Source organism: Onychostoma macrolepis, chromosome 22 (assembly GCF_012432095.1).
Source record: "Onychostoma macrolepis isolate SWU-2019 chromosome 22, ASM1243209v1, whole genome shotgun sequence".
Lineage (NCBI taxonomy): Eukaryota > Metazoa > Chordata > Actinopteri > Cypriniformes > Cyprinidae > Onychostoma > Onychostoma macrolepis.
The window spans coordinates 10,803,623-10,828,725 of record NC_081176.1 but is presented as its reverse complement, the minus strand read 5'-3'; the positions used below and the strand labels follow the sequence as shown (position 1 = coordinate 10,828,725).

Here is a 25,103-nt window from a genome sequence, read left to right as displayed (position 1 = left end):
ATTTATTTTCACTCACGTTGCTGGTTTAAATCATAGTATTTATTTATTTATTCAGCTTCATCACTTTTTTACATTACTCCATGAACTACTGATCATTGCAAAAGACGAGCAGCACAAGCAGAGAAATCCAAGAGTTAACCATTCGCTGTTCACACTCTGTGCATGCATCCAGAAGTCTAAAAAGTACCTGAAAAACATACTTGAGTAAAGGTGCATATATCTTGGAATGAAAATGACTCCATTGCAAGTCACCAATTCCAATACGATTTGGAGTATCTGATTTTAACAGTAGGTAAGTATTTTACTCGTACTGAATGTAGGCTCAAACATGCAGTCCTCAACACCTAATCAAGAGAAATGCCAGTAGAAAAACACGAAACAGTTGACTTGTGAGGAGAGCAATTGCATGTTTATTTTCTACAATCAAAATAAAACTGAACACCTCAAAATTGAAATAAGCCAAGGTTGACACAATAGTCTCTTAAACATCTATACAAACACTCAAGTCTCATGTAAGCTCATGTGCTTGAAATGGGCTTAAATAAACCACTATTCAAAAAGGTATCTTAAATAGAATAGATTAATCAAATATTGTTGAATAAAATGAAATAGTCGAACGCTACTTGCACTGGATGTGCTGGTTTCGGCCTCGTCATTGGCTGCAGCCAAGTCCTCATCTCATATATGAAACACATGCAATTCACAAGTATCTGCTAATGCACTTATATTCATATGGAAGTCCATTTCCACCACTGAATAAAAAAAGGGTAATTGCGACTTTCCCCCCCTCACAATTCTGACTATTTCTTGCAGTTCTGACCTTTTTTTTCTAAGAATAGCACGATATAAATAGCAAAATTCTAAGTTGTAAAGTCAGAATTGTGTGATGCAAACTTATAATTTCAAGTTATAAAGTCAAAATTGTGTGATAGAAACTCACAATTGTGAAAAAAGTGTCAGAATTGCAATTCTGAAATGTAAACTCACAATTGTGAGAAATAGTCAGAATTATGAGATAAGTCGCAATTACCTTTTTAAACATGTTTTATTCAGTGGTGGAAACAGGCTTCCATACATTTGCATAAAGTAACCTTGTTGACAAGTTTGGGTGAGTAAGGGCAAAACGCACAAAATATAGTACCTTCAATGCCCTGCTATCACTTCTTTTGTAGCAGAAATAAACTGCTGCAGAAAAAGTGAAATATAACAAATTGCATTACTCATCACACATGCATTGGAGTAAAGATCACATTGCATATATGTATTCAAAAATGTAGTCAGGTAGAGTGTAAATCTTGGTAATATACTGACAAAGTTACCAAAAATATACTTAAGTACAGTAACTGATTACATTTACTCAAATATTAACACCACTGCATGTGTTGCATTATTGTCCGTAGAGCAGCAGAACGTGTTGTGACATTTTCAAATTATCCACCGTGCTAGTATTACAAAACTTCATTATTTGGAAAGCTGTATTATCAAACCTAGCAATACTGTTTGACACATCTGAAGTAATTCTGAACAGTCATGATGGTGCAGTGATTTTAGTACAGATTTTAAAGGTAAATGAACATAAACACTATAAGTACTAGAAATGAGACTTTCAAATGACAGATTTGCTATCAGACAGTATACACAGTTTCTTAACCAATGATGAGGAAATGAACAATTATCCATCAAGAAACAAACTGTGTTCTGTTTGATCTCACATTGGTGTGTTTTGGTCCAATAATGTGTGTTTTTCTGAATTAGGCAGTAGGAAATGAATAGTCCCAAAGTTTTTCCAGTCCATTAATTTGGAGGACTGGTAGATTTCATGGGGCTCGAGGAAACAAAGCTGAGTATCATCAGTGTAACAATGAATGCTCACTCCATGTGTCCTGATAATGTCTCCCAGTAGAAGTGTAGATTACATTGCGTTACTTGGTGCATCACTTGAGCTTTTCAAAATGTATTTGTGATAACGATTACGAAGGTTTGCTTGAATTTTAATCAATGTGTGTAATCAAATGTTTCCATATTTAGTATAATATGGGGGCGGGGGATAAATATGTAGAGGTCATCTTTGAATTAGCAACATGTGTGTGTTTGTCTTGGTGTAATAACACTTGTTGGATTTGTGCTACTCAGATAAAGTTAGACGGAGCATTGAGCAAATAAGATTATTAAATAAACTCGTGTTACCATCACTTTGTTTCCTGCTCTTTCCCTGCCTCTGTCTGTTTAATTAATTTACTTTAATATTCAAAGAAACAGAGTGATTATTAATGTTTCCACACTGATAGCATATGAACTAAAATATCACAATGAAAGAGCTGCTTGTGTTTCCATATTCAGTCAGAAGGGGGCGCTATAGCAGTATCATCTGCATTAGGAGAGTCATGAGTTGCTGAACAACATCATCCTGAAAGCATCCAAGAAAGAATCAGTTACTGGTAAAATAATAATATACTGGCAGAGGTTTTGACAGGAACTTCTGATGATGGATGATCAGGTCAAATGTACAACAAACTGGGAATTCACCTGACTGACCTGATTTTCACATTCTGGGCCTGATTTCCATAATGTGCCAAAACAAGCGTGATGAGAGAATCAAATTAAGAGCAGAGTGGAATATAAACTGAAGAGCTGATGTGACTAAAGTTCACACATTTATTTTTTTATGATTGCGTGACTGTGGTCAGCTTTTTGTTGACATGTCATTTCACAGCTAATGCTTTTTCATCACTCCTCCAGTGGTCAACATCTTCCTAGAAGTGTTTAACGGTGTGTTTTCAACAGAAACACCCACAGATTAACTTCCCCATATTCTAATAAACTAGTTATATAAAAATGCAAAAACAGATGTATCTTGTAACCCCCAACACTCTTGTCAGTAGACACAAATCTTCCTAAGCTTTTATTCAGATACACTACAGGTATAGAGATGAGATGTGTAGATAGTATTTGTCACGGTTCATAGATCCAATGTCTCTCTCTAGTCTCGTGCTTTGTTGTTTACATGTGAGTGGGTGTGTCCGGATCGTTACCGTTGATCAGTATCCAGCTGCAATCACTCTTCGTCACCAGCTGCCACTCATCTCACCTCCTATAAATACTTACCACCTTCTCATCTCCTTTGTCAGATCGTTTTCATGAAGTCTATGTTGTCTGAGCCTGTTTCCGTGCTTCGTGTCCCGTCTTCAGTTCCTGTGTTCCGGTTTCACGTCTTGTTGGATCCTCTATGTGTCTGGTTCCCGTCATCAGAGCACGCTGCACTTCATCCATCACGCCACGTCTGACCATCAAAGTCCCTGTGCCACCGCCTGCATCACCCGGATCTATCTCATTCCATTTTGACTTTCAATAAACAGTTTACTTGCAGATTGTATCCTCGTTCTTTCGTAACAGAACGATCTGACCAAGAATGGATACAGCAAGTACATCAGCGCCAACCATGGAGGACTGTTTGAGCAACAGCATGGCTCGTTTGGACATTCAAGAAAAGAATTTACGATACTGGTCGCTGTTCAGGCGTTAGTGGCGCAGGTGTCCGAGCTCACCCAGCAGATCCAACAGCTACGAGTTCCCACTGCGCCGCCAACACCGCCGCTCCCCTACACCATCGGAGAGCCCATCCCAGTCGGAGCCACGCCTACCAACCCCAGAGCCCTATTCAGGTGATCCAAAATTTTGCAGAGCCTTTCTAACCCGGTGTTCCATGCATTTTTCTCTCCAACCCAAGACTTTCCAGACCGAGCGATCCAAAGTCGCTTTTGTACTCACCCTCCTGACTGGGAAAGCGGCGTTATGGGGAACGGCGGTGTGGGAGAATGAAGATCCGTGCTGCGTCTCGTTCCAGGAGCTCTCCGCTGAGATGAAAAGAGTTTTCGACCGGGCAGCCGGCGGAAGAGAAGCTGCAAGAATGCTGGCTGATTTACGGCAAGGAGAGAGGTCAGTGTCAGACTTTTCAATAGAGTTCCGGACCCTAGCAGCGGAGAGCAAATGGAACGAGGAGGCGCAGTGGGACATGTTCCTGCATGGGCTGGCTGACCGCGTCCAGAGAGAGATCTATGCTTTGGACCTGCCTCAATCTCTTAATGAACTCATTGCCTTAGCCCTCAGAGTTGATGCTCGACTAGCCCGAGTGGGAGGTCACGCTACGAGTAGACGCCCTCTGGCAGGTGCCGAGGGTCCACGATTTGGAGGCGGGGACGCGGTCAGCCCCGTCGACGATCACGAGCCCATGCAGGTTGGTCGAGCTCGGCTTTCCCGGGAGGAGAGGGAAAGGCGGAGGTCCCAGGGCCTTTGCTTATACTGTGGAGGGGCCGGACACTATGCTAACAACTGTCCGGTAAAAGGCCAAGCCCGATAGTAAGTATGAGGCTACTGTCGGGTGGGATCTCTGCTGAGAAGACCTCATCAACATCTACCCTTCTCCCGGTAAGACTGAGATGGTCAACACTCACTCACGACTGTCAAGCACTCTTGGACTCCGGGGCAGAAGGTAATTTCATGGACCACTCATTCGCACGCCAATTCAAGATTCCCTCAAACCCCTCACACATCAGATTGCTGTACACGCACTCAATGGACAAGAACTTCCCACCATCACTTTTGCCACAGAAGACATCACCCTCATCACATCAGGCAACCACACTGAAATCATCTCTTTCTATATCCTGGACACTCCCCTTGCACCCATTGTCCTTGGTCACCCTTGGCTCACCCGTCACAACCCTAAAGTGGACTGGCAGCTCAAGTCTGTGTCTTCGTGGAGTAACCAGTGTCATAAGTCTTGTCTATTGTCTGCCTGTCCGTCTGTTTCTGTCCCTGTGTTGCAGGAGGAGGCAGTGGATCTGTCTAACGTGCCCACGGAGTACCTGGACCTGAAGGAGGTGTTCAGTAAGTCTCGGGCTGCTTCTCTCCCTCCGCATCGTCCCTATGACTGTGCCATAGATTTATTACCAGGTACGGCTCCGCCCAAGGGCAAGTTATATTCACTCTCGACACCAGAGAGGAGGCTATGGAGAAATATATTTCTGATTCTCTAGCAACAGGGTTCATTCGCCTTCCTCTTCTCCAGCGGGGCGGGGTTTTTGTGGGGAAGAAGGACGGATCTCTGCGACCTTGTATTGACTACCGGGGGTTGAACAACATCACGGTAAAGAATACTTATCCTTTGCCGTTGATGTCTTCAGCCTTCGAGAGGTTGCAAGGAGCATCCATCTTCACAAAATTAGACTTACGTAATGCTTATCATTTGGTCCGCATCAGGGAGGGGGATGAGTGGAAGACCGCGTTTAACACCCCAGAGGACATTTTGAATACTTGGTTATGCCTTCGGGCTTTCCAATAGTCCAGCGGTCTTCCAGGCACTCGTCAATGATGTGCTGCGAGATATGATAGATCAGTTCATTTATGTCTACCTGGACGACATACTGATTTTTTCTTCTTCTCTCCAGGAACACGTGCAGCACGTCCGACGAGTGCTTCAGAGGTTGCTAGAGAATGGGCTTTTTGTCAAGGCGGAGAAATGCGATTTTCATGCACAGTCTGTTCCATTCCTAGGGTACATCGTGTCGGTTGAGGGAATGCGCATGGATCCTGAGAAGATCAAGGCTGTGGTAGAGTGGCCAAGTCCAGAGTCTCGTAAGGCCCTACTGAGATTTCTGGGGTTCGCCAATTTCTACCGGCGTTTTATTCGCAACTTCAGCCAACTAGCCGCACCTCTGACCGCCTTGACCTCCCCCAGAACGACGTTCAGGTGGTCAGGCGCAGCCGAGGCTGCGTTTGCCAAACTGAAGGGTTGCTTCGTTTCAGCCCCCATTCTGATAACCCCTGATTCATCACGTCAGTTCGTGGTGGAGGTCGATGCATCAGAGGTGGGGGTAGGAGCAGTGTTATCCCAACGCTCTCTCTCAGACGACAAGATGCATCCTTGCGCGTTTTGTCTCATCGTCTATCTCCTGCCGAGCATAATTATGACATTGGGAACAGAGAGTTGTTGGCAGTCAAGTTAGCATTGGAGGAGTGGCGGCACTGGTTAGAAGGGTCGGGGTACCTTTTATCGTTTGGACCGATCACAAGAACTTAGAATACATTCGGACGGCTAAAAGATTGAACTCCAGGCAGGCTCGGTGGGCACTTTTTTCGGTCGTTTCGATTTTACTCTCTCGTACCGCCGGGCTCCAAAAACATCAAACCCGATTCTTTATCGCGCATTTTTGATCGTTCGAGCGCCCGTCTACTCCGAGTGCATTTTACCGGAGACTCTATTCATCTCCACACTTGTATGGGAGGTCGAATCGAAGGTCAAGAAGGCCTTAGAAGGTAACGCCCGGTCGGTTGCCCACCGAATCGCTTATTTGTGCCTGAGGGTCTGAGGTCCAGCGTCATTCAGTGGGGGCATTCTTCCAATGTGGCTTGTCATCCAGGAGTTACTCGCACTAGATTTTTAGTCAAGCAACGATTCTGGTGGCCGCTCATGGCTCGTGACATTCACAATTTTGTTTTGGCTTGCTCAGTTTGTGCCACTGGTAAGACTTCCAATCGACCCCAGATGGGTTACTCCAACCGCTGCCGGTCCCTTCGAGACCCTGGTCCCACATCGCTAGATTTTGTTACCGCCCTCCCCTCTCAGGGTCACACGGTAGTTTTGACCGTGGTGGACCGGTTCTCGAAGGCGGCTCATTTCATTCCCTTGCCCAAATTACCCTCAGCCAAGGAGACAGCGATGATTGTCGTTGACCATGTCTTTCGGTTACATGGCCTCCCGACGGACGTGGTCTCTGACAGAGGACCCCAATTTGTGTCCAAATTTTGGCGAGAATTTTGTAAGCTTCTGGGGGCGACTGTCAGTCTGTCCTCAGGGTTCCACCCCCAGAGCAATGGCCAAACTGAGAGAGCCAACCAGGATTTGGAAAGAACGTTACGATGTTTGGTTTCCAAGAATCCTTCCTCATGGAGTCAACAACTTTCTATGGTGGAGTACGCCCACAACACGTTGCCAGTGTCATCTACGGGCCTATCTCCGTTTGAGTGTAGCGTAGGGTACCAGCCACCAATTTTTCCTAGTCTGGAATCCGAAGTCGCGGTCCCCTCCGCTCACGCCTTCGTCCAGAGGTGTCATCGCACATGGACTAGAGCCCGTGAGACTCTACTCCAGGTGGGGTTGCGCACCAAGGCCAAAGCCGATCGCCACCGGTCTAGGCCTCCCGTATACGTCGCTGGTCAAAAAGTGTGGCTTTCTACCAAGAACATTCCTCTCCGCTCCGTGTCTAATAAACTTGCTCCCAAATTCATTGGCCCATTTACTGTCACCAAGATCATTAGTCCGGTGGCAGTCCGCCTCAACCTGCCTCCAGTGTACAGGAGGATTCACCCCGTCTTTCATGTATCCAAAATTAAACCCGTATTTCATTCTCGTATTAATCCGCCAACACCGGTTCCTCCCCCGCCGCGACTCGTAGATGGAGAACCCACTTATTCGGTCAATCGTGTGCTGGACTCAAGGCGGAGGGGACGCGGATTCCAGTACTTGGTGGACTGGGAAGGTTACGGTCCAGAGGAGAGAAGTTGGGTACCCGCTAGAGACATTCTGGATCACTCCCTTATCGATGATTACAATCGACAGGTAAGGGGCCCTGGGAACGCCATGAGGCGTTCCTAGGGGAGGGTACTGTCACGGTTCATAGATCCAATGTCTCTCTCTAGTCTCGTGCTTTGTTGTTTACATGTGAGTGGGTGTGTCCGGATCGTTACCGTTGATCAGTATCCAGCTGCAATCACTCTTCGTCACCAGCTGCCACTCATCTCACCTCCTATAAATACTTACCACCTTCTCATCTCCTTTGTCAGATCGTTTTCATGAAGTCTATGTTGTCTGAGCCTGTTTCCGTGCTTCGTGTCCCGTCTTCAGTTCCTGTGTTCCGGTTTCACGTCTTGTTGGATCCTCTATGTGTCTGGTTCCCGTCATCCGTCATCAGAGCACGCTGCACTTCATCCATCACGCCACGTCTGACCATCAAAGTCCCTGTGCCACCGCCTGCATCACCCGGATCTATCTCATTCCATTTTGACTTTCAATAAACAGTTTACTTGCAGATTGTATCCTCGTTCTTTACGTAACAGTATTTGAGCCTGCAACTTATCTTACAATTATACAACAGAACACAAAAGAATATATTCAATGATATTTACTCAAAGGACTGTGATGTAATGTCAAGACTTCTGGATCTGAATTCATAAACCAGCACAGCAACAGCAGCCACGCCCACCAGAGCCGAGAGAGCCAATCGGATCACAGCTTCAGTAGAACCAAAACAGCCACAGTCTTATGAGAGAAGAAATGAACAACATTAGAAAACAGGAAGTTGATTTTTCTAGTTTGTGAGAAAAAGAAGAAGAAGAAGAAAATAGAACCAATTAAGTACCTGAACATGTGAGTTGGCTGAGGTCCAGATGTTGAGTCTGGTTGCTGATGGAATTGCTCACCACAGAGCTGTAGGAATCATCCAAACACTCCAGATGTAAAGAAAGGCTTCTGCTGAGATCAGACACACTGATGCTGGATAATAAACTGTTTCCTTTGTACCAGGAGAGAGTCACATCACTCACATTGAACACTGAACACAGAAATGCACATTTGGACCCTGATGATGATCCTGATAATGATGATGGATTTTTTGGACAGTAAATGCTGATTACATGAACAGGCAGATGAGCTGACAAGAGATATTAGAGAAATATAATACACATTAAGTAAACAGGCAATTTAATTGGTCCATATTTAAAGGGGTGGTTTACTGTTTTTTTTCTAGGCTTGATTGTGTTTATGGGGTGCAGTCTAACATGTGTTCATGCTTCGTTTTTTTAAAAAACACATTATTTTTCATATAATTTACCTTTATGCCACACCGCTCTGTCCCTTCTCTGACAAACACCTCGATTATTTCCTGTTTTTATGAAGCCCCTCCCTCAGAAATACGTGATGGACTCTGATTGGTTAGCTGGCTCAGTGTGTTGTGATTCACTAAACCGCCGAGCGTGCGTCTAAATGTCCCGCCCCTCAGCTCAGCGGCATGTGCTCCAGTTGTATTGTAAACAATGATTTATAACAATATAGAAACATCTATATTGCTTATCAATTTGAGCCCGATTGAGACGCAGAGGATATTAGTGAAGAGGATCGCGCAGAACCTGTGCAAGCACGGCTCTTAATGGTATGTTTGTTTGTTTGTTGTCTCATACGTTTAGATACGCTGTTATTATGCTACTGCTTATGTTAGCTTTTAATATACAGTTTTATTCTGATTAAAGCTTTAATACAGTACGGCAACCGCACACGCGTCCATGTATAACGCTTCTCATTGCTATGTGAAATGTATAATTGGAACAGTTTGTTGGAGCTGATCTGACGATCTAAATGAGAGAGAGAGAGAGAGAGAGAGAGATGCAGAGCAGGGCGACGCGAGGAACAGTATTAAGAACCGCTGTTTTAGAACATTAATTTTGAAACTTGTGAATCCATTAGAATCGTTAGAAGACAGAATCGCGATTCATATATGAATAGATTTTTACGTGCACCCCTAGTTTTCTCTTCCTCTTCTCTAAAGCAGCACAGCATGGCCCCGCCCCCTTCCTTACATGTTCCCGAGGGCGGGGTTTATCTGGGTCCGTGACGTATCAGACCCGGGAAGTAGTTCGTTGTAGTCCCTTACCAGCCGTTTTTGTAGGCATTAAACTTCCAGAATTTTAAAAGATGATATCTCTGTTTGCATTGAACTTTCAGCGCTGCAACTTTGCAGATATTGTTTATGTTCAAACAGCAACATTACACACTAACTAACGTTAAAAAAGTGAAATTGCAATCAACCACCCCTTTACTGTGTTGAGTGTAAATTCATTGTGGAGTCAGTCAGTGAAAGTCTGATACTGACAGTTTTGATCTCTCTCAACATTTATAAAGGAATTGACACTGTATTGAACTGAATCAACACTGAATGAACTGTAATGAAATTGCTGCCTTCTGTCCAGCTGCTTATAGCTGAATTTAACTTCTTTCAAACTGGTGAACGTCACACTGGTATTGAACTGAACTGACTGGAGTTGAATGTTGACACCGTTCGCTTCTAGAGCTTTACATCAAAATCTGAATTTTGTCCCCATAGTTGAGTTTCCATGATTGTTATTTTCATGTTTATCTCTGTGAATCTGCTTTGGCACAGTCTGTATTGTATAAAGTGCTATACAAATAAAGGTGATTCATATCTACACTGGAGTATCAGTGCTATGCAAACTTTACACAAAAATGTATAGCAAAAAACATCTACAATGTAATTTCCACCACAAGCTGTTATCAAACAAAACATGTGCTGGAAATGTTCATTACTTTTTTTTAGGGAAATGACAAGAATGACATTTCTCATGTGATGTTGTACACACAAAGTTGGACGTTAGTATATAAATTAAAGAAAACAGAAATAGCAAGACCTTAAAGTAGGTAAAAAAAAAAAAAAAAAAGTGAGACTCACCATAGACAGTAAGATTGAATGTGTTGAGTGAGGTCTTTGTTCTGATGCTGGTGACTTTATAAAGTCCAGAGTCTGTGGTTCTGGTGTTTGTGATGCTCAGAGATCCAGTCTGATCCAGCTGCAGTCTGCCTCTGAATCTCCCATCAGCATTATCATTAAATATTGTGTTCTTGTTATCATTTCTGTTGATTTGGGCTATAGGAATGTCTTTATGTCCAAACATCCACATTATCAGATCATCTTTCTGTACATTAGTAACATCAGTGAGTAGAGAGACAGAATCTCCCTCCGTCACTGATACAGACTTCATTACATCTGTATCTGCACCAAACACACCTGCAGAAGAAAAAAAAAAGAAAAAAGAAACGTTACATGTAAGAGTGGTAATTGCAAAAAGATTAAAACTATTTTATTTAAAATAAACTATTAAATTTTGTGTCAGTGCAAAACAAATTTTTCACTGCTAAACACTCTTTGCTAATTTCAGTTTATAATTCACAAACTAAACCTTTCATGCTGGAAGGGGAAATGGCAACATTTAGAACAGCAGCATGAACACAGAAGAACTTGAGTATTTTAGTCTGATAAAACTTGTAAATATTAGAGGGAAAATGAAAGATGGAAATAATAAATACCAGTGTACAAAGATAATTGATCAAATAAACAGAAATGAAGCCATAAATATATTTACCAGCCCAACACCACAAGCACAAACAGAAAATAAACATCTCAAACATTTTCTGAAGAGTTTCACAAGAGAAACATTATAATAATGGTGTCCTGACACTTTTGAAAAGTTTCCGTAACAAAGAGAATGAACCTGTCGGTCTGTAGTGAAGCTCTGCATTGAGTGTGGGAGAAGAAAAAAACTCCTCCTCCAGCAGCTCCTCCCTTCACAGACTGAATATGACTTGATCTACAGACAGAAAAACAGTGTGAATCTTTCTAAAGGCATGACTCAAACCCTCCCATGTTCTATTATTAAAATAAATGTGATATTTTAGACCAGTGGCTCAGTTTAGTTCAAGACTCATTAACCAAACCGATAACGAGACCTACAGAAATACAATGTATGCATATGCAGATCCATTAAGCCACTGCTCTAGGCAAATAACACTGAGACAAATATCACAACCTGCTGAAATTAGAAGAGTGAACTGAATGTGCTGCTCTTTATAGTCATTAACTATGGCTAAGGGAAATATAAATATTTTTATTTCATTTACAAAGTTTGTACAGATCCCTTTTTAAGGCCTTGATTTTCCTTGTTTGGTCACTTGGCGCTCTAGCAGCATCTTCTCTATAAGAAGTACAGTCTGTACACCCTGAATCTGAAGTTTACCAAACATTCTGATTTGTAGATTTATCATAAACACCTGATAAGAATTCATTTCATATCCCATGATGAACAGCTGTCTATGTGTGATATTTGACCTTCTGACCTTTAGTCTAAATGTATCAATGAACAAAGTCATATTTAAAACAGCAATAATGCAGAAGAGAATCATATTCAGTTTATGAGCAGCCCAGTAGGAATTCTCCTGATTTACCCGAAAGCCACTCCAGGCCTGATTTCCAAAATGTGTCAAAACAGGCACTACCAGAATCAAACTAAGAGAAGAGTGGAATATAAACTGAAGAACTGACGTGACTAAAGTTCACAAATATCGTGTGACTGTGGTCAGCTTTTTCTTAACATCTCATTTCACACCTAATGCTTTTTCTTCACTTCAGTGGTCAGCATCTTCCTAGAACTGTTTAACCATGTGTTCTCAGCAGAAACACCCGCACATTACGAGATTAATGTTTCTAAAAAAAATAATAATAATAATAATATATATATATATATATATATATATATATATATATATATATATATATATATAATACTTATATATATATATATATATATATATGTAGGCCTATATTTATAATTATTTTTATTACCATTATGACTGCATTGTATTTTTTTTTTTTTTTTTATTGAAATAATTTAAAAACCATGCAGTGTCTCATGTGTTATGGATAAAAAATAAATGCTAAATAAACAACTTTAAGTAAAAGTAAAATCCAACAGAATTCATGAATTATTATGATATCATGATATCAGGATATCATGAATGAATGATTATGAACTGTTACAACATTTGACATTTTAATGCTGGTTGAACAACAACAAAACATTGGCCACAGCCACGCACTTATAATCAGTGGTGGAAGAAGTACACAAATCAAGTACTTGAGTAAAAGTAGCCTACAGATACGTATTATAAAATATTACTCCAGTAAAAGTAAAACTACTGCTTTTTCAATTTTACTCCAGTGAAAGTACAAAAGTACTCTTTTTTTATGTACTTAAGTAAAAAAAAAAAAAAAAAAAATACTGATAGATTTATTTTACAATTTTATATAGGCTACTTAATTTAATTTCATATTAGCACATATTTTTATAATCCTACTGCTCAAAATACCTGGGATTTTCCCAAAATAACCACTATGGAGTCAAGATATATTTTTGTTGTTGATATGGACCATGTTGACAAGAGTGATGTAGTAATGTTCACCGTGAAGCTCACATTGCGATGTAGGCCTACCTGAGAGAAAACTGATTTGACCAACTAATTTTCACCAGTGAGAAAAAGTGTTTTAAAGCTTGTTGTATTGTAGAATGGCACAGTTACAGTATATATGACATGAGAATAAGGCCTGAAGTTAGGAAGAACATTTTAATATAAATTATATTTTCATAATGATTTTTTTCTTCTCAAACCTTTGTGGTGTAAAAACACCCCTGGCCAAATGCCCCCAGAGGGCATCACTTCCCACTCTGATAATTACTGTAGTTACTTTACTTAATCACAAGATCTTCCGGTTAATTGTGAGTTCAGTTCACTGGAGACTCGCTCTAAACGGATCATTTGAATCAGTGAGTTGTCGACTCGTGAACAGCTGGCAATCGGATCATTCCAATTCGTGAATGAATCGTTTGGTGCGATTTGCGAACCGATTCCTATTGGGCAGATGAGCAAACGCTCTTACAATGCCGGTTTCATTCATACTGGACGCTAGAGGGCACGCTCTCCCCTGACGAAGTAAAAACTTACAACATGCAGGAAACCCCTGATATGGACAAAGGCATCCTGCGATCTCCGGTGTTTCTCAAACTGAAGGCTGCATCCTAAGAAGGCTGCATACCTTCGTTTCTCTGAATTTGAAGGATGCATGGGATGTATCCTCCGCGACCTTCAATCATCCACAATCTTTTGTACCCATTTCATGAAAATAAACTGACGAAAAAAGATCATTAATGAGCTTGTCTGAATTTATTATGAAATGTTAGACAAAAAGAATGTTTTCGGACATGATGCTATTTTTTTGTTTTGGTGTAGTTGACTACTGCAGTCACGTCATCTGCGCTTCGGAAAAGCGCGGTCACGCCATCTACGCCTAAAATTTTGTTGCGCGTCTACGTGTCGTTGCGTGGTAGTGATAGCCGTGAAGCTTCCAAACCTTTGCAAATCTCTTTTTTTTTTCTAAAGAGTATCAACCTGAAGCCCAGTCTGGATAATAATGAGCTGATTAAAAACACATTATACAGGCACTTCTTATTTAATGGTATTTTATTTGTATTGTTTAATTGTATTCATAATGTATTAAATGTTCAATAAAACATTTCAAATGGGTTTGTAAAATGTTTTTGTTTTGAGAAAATTCATAAGGAAAAAATAAAATGAAATAGTTTTCTGCAAATTCTTGTTATGCATATTCCAAGTACCACAGTGGTCATTTTTTAATAATTTAAAAAAAAATTGCATACCAAAGTCATGGCAAATGCAATTTACACTGCTATATAGACATATTTTAAAAATTCATGAAAATATAAAATCAAATTGTTTTCTGCAAACTCCACCAGTTTCTTGTTCTGCATCTCCTCAAGTACCATTGTGATGATTTTCATGTTGTTTTACTGTATCATCTTTTAATAATTGCATACCAAATTAATGACGAATGCTATTTACATTGCTGTATGGACATATTTTAAAAATTCATAAAATTATAAAATCAAATTGTTTTCTGCAAACTCCACCAGATTCTTGTTCTGCATCTCCTCGAGTACAATTGTGATGATTTTCATGTTGTTTTACTGTATCATCTTTTAATAATTGCATACCAAAATCATGACAAATGCTATTTACATTGATGTATGGACATATTTAAAAAATTCATAAAAGTTTAAATTCAAATTGTTTTCCGCAAACTCCACCAGATTCTTGTTCTGCATCTCCTCAAGTACCACTGTGATGATTTTCATGTTGTTTTACTGTATCATCTTTTAATAATTGCATACCAAAATCATGACAAATGCTATTTACATTGATGTATGGACATATTTAAAAAATTCATAAAAGTTTAAATTCAAATTGTTTTCCGCAAACTCCACCAGATTCTTGTTCTGCATCTCCCCACGTACCACTGTGATGATTTTCATGTTGTTTTACTGTATCATCTTTTAATAATTGCATATCAAAGTCTTGACAAATGCTATGTATTACCTCACTGTATCACATATTTTAAAAATATAAAATCAAATTGTTTTCTGCAAACTGCACCAGATTCTTGTTCTGCATCTCCTCAAGTACCACTGTGATGATTTTCATGTTGTTTTACTGTATCATTTTTTTAATAATTGCATACCAAAGTCATGACAAATGCTATTTACATTGCTGTATGGACATATTTTAAAAGTTCATAAAATTATAAAATCAAATTGTTTTCTGCAAACACCACCAGATTCTTGTTCTGCATCTCCCCAAGCACCACTGTGGTGATTATCATGCTACTTTACTGTATATTTTTTTAATAATTGCATTCCAAAGTCATGACAAATGCTATTTGCATTGCTATATAGACCTATTGTAAAAAAAAATCATAAAAAGATCAAATCAAATTGTTTTCTGCAAACTCCACCAGATTCTTGTTCTACAGCTCCCCAAGTATTACTGTTGTACTTGGGGAGCTTCATTTTTTAATAATTGCATAGGCCTACCAAACTCATGACCAATGCTATTTACTACCTCACTATATTTTAAAAAGGAATAAAAGGATAAAATCTAATTGTTTTCCACCAATATGCAATCATTAAAAAAATGATACTGTAAAGCTACATGTGATACAGTGATACTTGGTGATATCACAGTGATACTTGCAGAACAAGAATCTGGTGGAGTTTGCAGAAAAAAAATATGATTTTATCTTTTTATGAATTTTTTAAATGTCTACATAGCAATACAAAATAGCATTTGTCATGAATTTGGTATGCAATTATTAAAAAATGATACAGTAAAACAACATGAAAATCATCACAGTGGTACTTGGGGAGATGCAGAACACGAATCTGGTGGTGTTTGCAGAAAACAATTTGATTTTATAATTTCATGATTTTTTAAATATGTCCATACAGCAATGTAAATAGCATTTGTCATGACTTTGCTATGCAATTAAAATAAAATGATACAGTAAAACAACATGAAAATCATCACAGTGGTACTTGAGGAGATGCAGAACAAGAATCTGGTGGAGTTTGCAGAAAACAATTTGATTTTATACTTTTATTCATTTTTAAAATATGTGATATAGTGAGGTAATAAATAGCATTTGTCATGACTTTGGTATGCAATTAAAATAAAATGATACAGTAAAACAACATGAAAATCATCACAGTGGTACTTGAGGAGATGCAGAACAAGAATCTGGTGGAGTTTGCAGAAAACAATTTGATTTTATAATTTTATGAAGTTTTAAAATATGTCTATATAGCAGTGTAAATAGCATTTCTCATGATTTTGGTATGCAGTTATTAAAAAATGATACAGTAAAACAACATGAAAATCATCACAGTGGTACTTGAGGAGATGCAGAACAAGAATCTGGTGGAGTTTGCAGAAAACAATTTGATTTTATATTTTTATTAATTTTAAAATATGTCCATACAGCAATGTAAATAGCATTTGTCATGACTTTGGTATGCATTTATTAAAAAATGATACAGTAAAACAACATGGAAATTATCACAGTGGTAGGTGGGGAGATGCAGAACAAGAATTTGCAGAAAAAATTGAAAAATTTTATTTAATTTTTTCTTTATGAATTTTCTCAAAACAAAAACATTTTACAAACACATTTGAAATGTTTTATTGAACATTTAATACATTATGAATACAATTAAACAATTAAAAATAAAATACCATTATATAAGAAGTACCTGTATAATGTGTTTTTAATCAGCTTATTATCTTGATACTCTTTAGAAAAAAATAAATAAATAAATAAAATAATGATTTGCAAATGTTTGGAAGCTTCACGGCTATCACTACCACGCAACGCCACGTAGACGCGCAACAAAACTTTCGGAGTAGATGGCGTGACCGCGCTTTTCCGAAGCGCAGATGGCGTGACTGCAGTAAATGACTCAACTGCCAATAACTTAAGCCATGGGGAGACTGTAGACAGCTGTGATTAATTATATTGCATTAATAGAAAGCCAAATAAAAAGATTTGTAATACAAAGTATTTTTTTCCAAAACTAAGTTTTATTCGTATTTTCGTGCCGTGACGGCGAGGGCGGGAACATATGTGACATAGCCACGTGCACTTACTCTACTAGACCGTCTCATTCATCAGTGTTGCCAACTTAGCAATTTTGTTGCTAAATTTAGCAACTTTTCACACTACCCTAGCAACTTTTTCTTCCAAAAGCACCTAGCAACAAATTTAGCTTTTTTTAAAATGTATTTGGCAACTTTTAGCAACTTTTGATAAGTGACTCAAATGATAAAAAGGCAAACAATTTCCATCTAAATTACACATAATGAGGAAACCAAAGATGCCTAGCAGTACACACATCACATGAATTAAGTTAGCTGCTATTTGCAATTGTTCAATTTAATAATAATAATAATAATAATTGAATAATTGTTCATTTATGATACACCAGCTTGTACCTGTGATTGTATAAAGTCCAGAGTCTGTGGTTCTGGTGTTTGTGATGATCAGAGACCCAGTCTGATCCAGCTTCAGTCTGTCTTTGAATCTCCCACCAGCTATTATTATGAAACATGCTGTTATTGTTCTGTTTGCTGATTTTAGCTATGAGAATGTTTTTAGGTCCAAATCTCCACTCAGTCACATTGTTTATCCGTTTATCAGTACCATCAATGTTTAGAGTGACAGAATCTCCCTCCGTCACTGACACTGACTTCACTTCATCAACACCAAACACACCTGATGAACAGAAACATTTAGTCAGAAACAGGGTTTTAGTAACTGAAACTAATTATACTGTAACTATCAACCATTTGTCAGAACAAAACTTTTTTTTTTCACTTCGCACTAATTTCACTGTATAATCCAATAATTCACAATAACTTAAACCTTTCATATTAAAGTTGAAAACGGCAATATTAAGAAGAGCAGCATGAACACAGAAGTACTTAAGTATTTTAGTCTGACAAAACTTGATATTAGAGGCAAAATGAATGATGGAAATAATAAATATCAGAACACTGTGTACATGGATAATTTATCAAATAAACACTAATGAAGCCATAAAAATACCTACCAGTCAGACTCCACAAGCACAAACAGAAGAAAATAACTGCCTCAAACATTTTCTCCAGCAGTTTTCCAAAGTTTCACAAGAGATATCATATAACACTGTTGACACTTCTGAAAAGTTTTAGTGTTTCATAAAGCTGTCGGTCTGTAGTGAAGTGGTTTAGTGAAGCTCTGCACTGACTGTGAATAAACTCCTCCAGTAGCTCCACCCTTCACAATGACACTGATCAACAGAAACAAGAACAGAAAATGTGAATTCTTTCTTAACACTCTACATGGCATTGCCCTCGGGCAACAAACTACCTTTTTGGACCTCTCACAGCCCCTTTATTTATTTATTTATTGAAAATATACATACATAATATATATGCTTTCAGGAAGAAAAGCCACATGGGACACAGTGTCACCAATTAACATGTTTAAATTTAAATAACTTCATTAAAAAATATTTGCATGTGAAAAACTGTATAAAGCACGGGGCCTGGTGTGACCACACCAGTTGTACCGCCCAAAGGACTGCCCTGATTACTGGTATTACTATCCTCGTGGGGTCCCCATAATGTAGGGAGTATACTCTCTCTCTCTCTCACACACACACACACACACACACACACACACACACACACACACAGTCATTTGGATGTTGGGTTATATGTTTATATGCGAGAAACATTTATACATGAGGTGTTATTTGTAATTAGTAGTAGTTTTTATTTATTAGGTTTTTTTATTATTATTTGTTTATTTTTAGATGTTTGTGAATAGTTGGAACCAGTTGTGTTTAATAACCCTTTGATGCACAACATGGGTCTAAAGTGACCTGACTGAGTTTATTTTTTCTATATCTTTGCAAGAAATGAATTTCATTATTCAGTATTCCAAGAATTTATCGATTAACTTGTTTTTGATCATCACAAATCCATATTTTAATTTTTACTTTCTTACTTTTTTAACAAAATGACCCGCATTCAATTTCCTATGTTATTTCAATCATGGTTGAGTGTTTCTTTGCTCAATCTTTGATTTATTTCAGGTATTCATTAAATATCTTGTTTTTGATTTCCACAAATGATTATGTTTATTTGACCTTTTTGACTTTATAAACAAACACAGTTTTTGTATTTCTACATCAATTTAACACACACGGGTCAAAAAAGACCCGTATACGAACCTTTGGTATTTGCAATTTGTTTTGCAAGTAGGAACATATTTACTGCAGAAATCTATTCACCTGCCCCACATTTCACAACTCAACATGGCTGTTTTTGTATATTTGATATAAGTCTTATTTTATAATTTATTACCACAGAAAATATTTAATATATTGTGAAAGATAACTAGACATAACATTTGAATGTTGGGTTAAGATTACCTTGAAATCCATTATTAGTGAAAAAGAGAAACATGTCCAGATTTCACTTCATCTGTATCTGAACCAAACACACCTGCAGAATAAACAGAAACAGTTTCTCAGAGATTAAGCTCATATAATACTGCTTGTAATGCTAGCGAACAGATATCTAACTGAGATCATTTAGTCTTGCCTTCATTGTTATATGGTAGGGGGCGCTAGTACACATCTTCTGTACAGAATTTCCAAAAAACACAAGTGAAGAAGAAAAAGAAACAACAGATGTTTCCACATGTAATCTAACACAATCATCTGACATAAAACAGCATCAACTGTGTAACGTTATGGAATAAAATGTCGACCAATAGCTCAGATATATTTAGACTTAAATGTCATTTTAAGTATATTTCTGAGAAGTACATAAAGCCCATTTTTGAGAAGTACATAAAAAGTAAACTAAAAGTATACTTTCTTATTTTTAGTTTAAAAGTATAGGCCTACTAATAGCACACTTGAATAAACTTCTTTTTCATTAGGGTTTGCATGTGAACGTGTGAGGAAGATAAGGCACGAAAGACCAGAAATTGACAAGTGCACCCAAATTAAACCCTGCTGCTTGTGACGATGCATTGAGGTCTAAAGACACGAAATGATCGTTTTTTTACTTCTGATCCGCCACACGGATATCGTCACGAGTCGCAGGGTTTAATTTGGTTTTGTCTGTGTATGTTTTTTTTTTTTTTGTCTCTCAAAGCCGTGAGTCCCATTGACTGCCATTATATGACTAACAGACTGCAACAGTTTGAGTTAGAGATCTTCGTTTGTGTTCTTGGATGCCCTGGGGGTAAGCAGATAAACATCAAATTTTCATTTTTGGGTAAACTATCCCTTTAAGAAAAATTGTAATGAGCTGCTTAATTTAGCTGTTTCAATTATTTTAGTGTTATATATTTTCTGCTGCTCATTTCAAAGCATATTTTTACAAATCTATGTGCACGTTTAACATGTTGACCTCCAGTGTGAGGTAGTTATTTATTTTTATTCAGTTTGCACATTTTCGAGTTGTGAAAAAAAAAATTAATTAATTATTTCTGGTTAAACCATATACCTGAAAAGGTAGAATTTTAATATGTCACAAAAGAGTTGTAAAATTTAACGGTAACAGTTATGTGGTTTTGAAATATGTTGTGGCAAAGCAAATAAAATACAAAAACTGTATTACTTCTGAAAAAGGTTTTTGTTTTATTTTCCCAAAAAAGTAATAATTTTGATAGAAATTGTGGAAAAGCAAATAAGCAGAAAAAAGAAGAAAAAAACTGTTATTTAGCAAAAAAAAAATGTTTTTTTTATTTTTTTTTTAATTGAGAAATAAACGCCCAATGCAACATATGTAACATTGAAAATGTATCATAAACGCCCAATGTCATATATAACATTACAGATCTTTCACAAGGAGGGGTTGTATTTCAAAAACAACTGCAGAAACATGTTATAAGTGGTCCATTTGGTCTGTTTTATATGCCCCATAATTTTCCTATAAGGAGAAATTGTTCCAGGTTCTTATGGGTTAGTGTCACTGTGTGAATGATTTAGACTAAAAGTCAAAAGTTCAAGCACATTAAAAAAAAAACTGGTAAGACTAAACAAGTCTGGGGTTGCCAGTGGGGGACTAGTTCAGTGCTTCCCAACCACGTTCCTGGATCTTCAGATCTTCAGACTCAGAGTAGACTCTTAGCAGATACAACAGATATGTAAAGAATTATGCACAGGGGAAGAGAGTTTGCACTTTAAACAGCCATCTGACTGAATCTGTTCAGAAAAAAAAAAAAAAAAAAAAATTACACTATTTTAGTTTTATAAAATGGCTGATTAATCCAACAGTCTCCTAAATCTAACACATGAAAAATGTATTTAGCTTCATCTAGTGGTTGTAAGAAGAATCTCATTATTAGCACAAGTCACTGACCTCTGACCTGGTGGCGTCGAATCGGAGTACAGGAATGTGGGTGTAAGGCGAGATGAGGTCACACATCAAAATATTAATTTGACAATGATAATGCACCACTTCAGGCAAGTTGAACATCAATTCAAATCGAATCCAGTCTGTGACATCGGTTTAAGTAAAACTAACAAAGAAATAATCAGGATCAGAATCACGAGGTCTCATAGTACTGCCTCGCTCTCAGAAATACGAACATCAACACGTAACGTTGGTTGAATGAAAATGTTGATAATTTTTGTTACAAATACTCAAAGCAGCAAAGATATTATTAATTAGCCTTTGAGAATGCAGTTAAAATAAGTTTTCATATTATGTCACAAGGGGTGCTAAAAATGTCGCATTAGAGCCGAGACATGTTGCTGTACACACCCCTTGAGGAGAAGAGAAAAAAAAAAAAAACACCACAACAACCCTACTATAAAGTGTTACGTGTGTTGGCTGAGGCGGCACACGACGAAGGAGTTAAACAAACAATAGTCCTTTAATAATAGTCCACAGAAGAATACCAGGAGCAAGGGGTAGCAAAACAAAGCAAACGAAATAACAGACAAAGAGTGGAGGGAGAACACAGGCTTTAAATAATCAACGTAATCAAAGGGGAAACAGAAACCGATGTTGCGCTAATTAACCAATAAGGGAACAGAGGAAAACTGGGTCAACATGTGACATAACGCCCCCTCCCGGAACGGCGCCTCCCCACGCTGACCAATATAGTCCAACAGAGGAGGGAGGGTGGGGGTTCTGGAGGTGGGCAGGCAATGAGAAAGGGGCAAAACCAGAAGTCAGTCCCAGGGGGAGTGGAGGGTGGGAGGAGCCTGGAGCAGGAGAAGCCAGGTGGTAATCCAGAGGCCAGCCAGGATGGCGGCCCACGGCGGAGTCGACGGTGGGAGGGGCCATGGTGGAGAATGAGCCGACGACACCAGGGGGCCGACTGACGGAGACTGAGCTGCTGGAGGTGGAGGTGGAGACCCAGGTGGAACGGGGCAGACGGAGAGGTGGGGTGGAACTGAGGATCCGGAGGGCCAAGACGGAACTGAAGGCTCAGCCGACTGAGGCCGAGACGGGGGATCCGGAAGACCGCGGTGGAGCAGAGCGCATGGCAGGCGCTGACTGAGGGGTGAGCTGAGGGACTGACAGGCATCAGCGGAGATGGAGGCGAAGAACTGGCTGGTTTGAGAGGAGGCGGGAGAGGGAGGCTGGGAGGGAAAACAAGAGGATTTGTCCTGGACGGAACCAGTGGAGACACCGGAGATTCGGGTGCACAGGTTTGTACTTCTCCCCACCAGTCAATTAGGTCCATCTGGAAGATGTCCTTCAGTTCCTCCTCATAACATCCAGAAACCAGTAGTAGCTCACCCTCAGTCGTAGGAGTGTGGGCGGGGCTTCCCTCCAAGCCCTCGAGCACCACCAAAACTCCCGACGACAGACGATGTTGCCGGCTCACGCACTTGGTCAGAGGATGGTATAGGCTCAGTCGCAGCGGGCTCAGGCTCTCCGTCAGCAGTGGGCTCAGGCAGCAGCTCTGTAGATCGGGGTGACGGCTGGCTGGTCTCTGGTTCGGGAGTGGGGCTGAAGATATCCTCCTCTGAGGGGCTGACGAAGAAGAACAGTCCATTATTCTCCAGCACCCACTCCACACAAGCGGCGAAATCCTCTTTGGGACCGTTCGCTGGCAGGCGTGCCTTACACTGCTCGCTCAGGCTGGTGATGTAAAAGACACAGAGTGAGCGGTCCGGGAAGTGTGTAAGGCACGCCAGATTGAGAAAGTCCCTTGTATGGTCCTCCAGCGAATGGTCCATCTGCTCCAGGCACAGGAGTTGGACAGCGGCTGGCAAGGCCATTTCGGGAGAGAAAAAAAATAAAAAAATTAAACAAACAGAAAGAAAAAACGTCACTGAAAATAATACTGTTTCGGTCTGCTATTCTGTTACGTGTGTTGGCTAAGGAGGCGCATGACGAAGGAGTTAAACAAACAATAGTCCTTTAATAACAGTCCACAGAAAAATACCAGGAGCACGGGGTAGCAAAACACATAAAGCAAACGAAATAGCAGACAAAGAGTGGAGGGAGAACACAGGCTTTAAATAATCAACATGATCAAAGGGGAAACAGAAACAGGTGTGGAGCTAATTAACCAATAAGGGAACAGAGGAAAACTGGGTCAACATGTGACAAAAAGAAACATTTTCTTATAAGTAATTATGTGTAACAGGCCATGCTAACCAAAAAAAGAAGACAAAAACAATACACATGAACCATGAAAATAATAAAATCTACTGTTAAAAAATGAATGTCCTTCAGTCAAATTTTTTAAAAGTCTGCTGACATTGAAGTTTTCACAGAAGTTTCTAGTGATGCATCAGATCAAATCAGAATCTAAATAAAAGCAGGATCAGGCTGTGATTGCATAGGCTAACTCATTTAGGAAAATATTAGTGCTGTCAAATGATTAACCTTGATTAATCGCATCCAAAATAAAAGTTTTTGTTTAGACAACATATGTATGTGTACTGTGTTTATTTATTATCTATATATATATATATATCTACACACACATTTAGTATATATTTTGAAAATATTTGCATGCATATACATGTATATATTTACATTATTATATTTTATATTATATAAATATATTTAAATATATAAACATAACATATTTTCTTAAATATATACATGCATGTGTTTGTATTTATATATGCATAATAAATATACACAGTACACACTCATATATTATGTAAACAAAAACTTTTATTTTGGATGCAATTAATCGCAATTAATCGTTTGACAGTACTAGAAAATATATATTTTAAATGATCATGGAAATAGTGAATAGTTCATCTACAGATTTATACAGTTTTAAGGCCTTTGACACTGTTGTTTTTCCGTGTTCAGTCACTAGTTGGCACTCCAGCAGAGTCGTTACGAGAACTGAGTTAAAATGACTGAAAGGTGATATGTAGATGGGTTATAAACCCCTGATTTTTTACCTAGTCTAAATGAATCTTAGAGTAACATTCACAATAAACATAAATTCTAAATGGTACAAATGCAAAGTAAAATCATATTTAAAACAGTAATACTGCATAAGAGAGTCATATTCATTCTTCAGAATCAGAATCAGTGTGTCTTCTCATATGTTGTCTGCTTTATAATCTACAAAATGTCCATTTGCTCTACATTGATCACTTGCTACTGTTGCACAGAAATGCATGTCTTATTAATGTACTGTAAAAGTATTCAGATTGTTGTATGGAACTCATCTCTTGCAGAAATCTTTTCAGTGACTGATGCAGCTGATGTCAGTGGTTTCATTTGGTCTGTGGAGTTTGTGGAAAGCAGAGAAACAATGACTGAACCAAACAAGGATTTTATCAGCTGAACACAATGGAGATACTCGATCAGACCAAATATCTGTAGATCAGTATAAGTCCAGTGGAAACCAATGGGGTTCAACAGCCATGAATAAAACAATCTTAATGAGAGTCATGCATTTACACATTTATTTTTGTGACTGCGCTGCTCGGTTCTTTTTTCATCTTCTCATTTCACACTCAGAGTTTAATTCTTAAACTTCTCGGAAGGGTGTGTTTTTAAACGTGATGCATTTAAGTTATGC

The 25,103-nt window shown here is 38.8% G+C and overlaps 1 protein-coding gene across 2 annotated transcripts; it reads right to left on the bottom strand.

The window, feature by feature from the left end:
- Window positions 1–210: 210 nt before the first annotated feature.
- On the bottom strand, window positions 211–11,344 carry LOC131530410 (uncharacterized). 2 transcript variants are annotated; one of them, XM_058760666.1, is made up of 5 exons: window positions 11,209–11,344; window positions 10,518–10,853; window positions 8,418–8,708; window positions 8,185–8,317; window positions 211–2,407 (listed from the first exon to the last, which is right to left on the bottom strand). In XM_058760666.1, the coding sequence occupies exons 1-5, from the start codon at window positions 11,252–11,254 to the stop codon at window positions 2,383–2,385; spliced, it is 831 nt and encodes a 276-aa protein (XP_058616649.1). In that variant the 5' UTR covers window positions 11,255–11,344; the 3' UTR covers window positions 211–2,382. The 2 variants fall into 2 exon arrangements, with proteins under 2 accessions (XP_058616649.1, XP_058616650.1); XM_058760667.1 differs by having other exon boundaries at window positions 8,418–8,570.
- Between the last annotated feature and the right edge of the window lie 13,759 nt (window positions 11,345–25,103).

Bases quoted from the DNA above. Each gene is read 5' to 3' on its own strand.
- LOC131530410 (XM_058760666.1), bottom strand. From the start codon at position 11,254: ATGTTTGAGATGTTTATTTTCTGTTTGTGCTTGTGGTGTTGGGCTG. The intron at 10,854-11,208 runs GTAAATATATTT...TTTCTTCTGCAG, and splicing joins GTGCTTGTGGTGTTGGGCTG to GTGTGTTTGGTGCAGATACA. The intron at 8,318-8,417 runs GTACTTAATTGG...TTCTCTCATAAG, and splicing joins CAGCCAACTCACATGTTCAG to ACTGTGGCTGTTTTGGTTCT.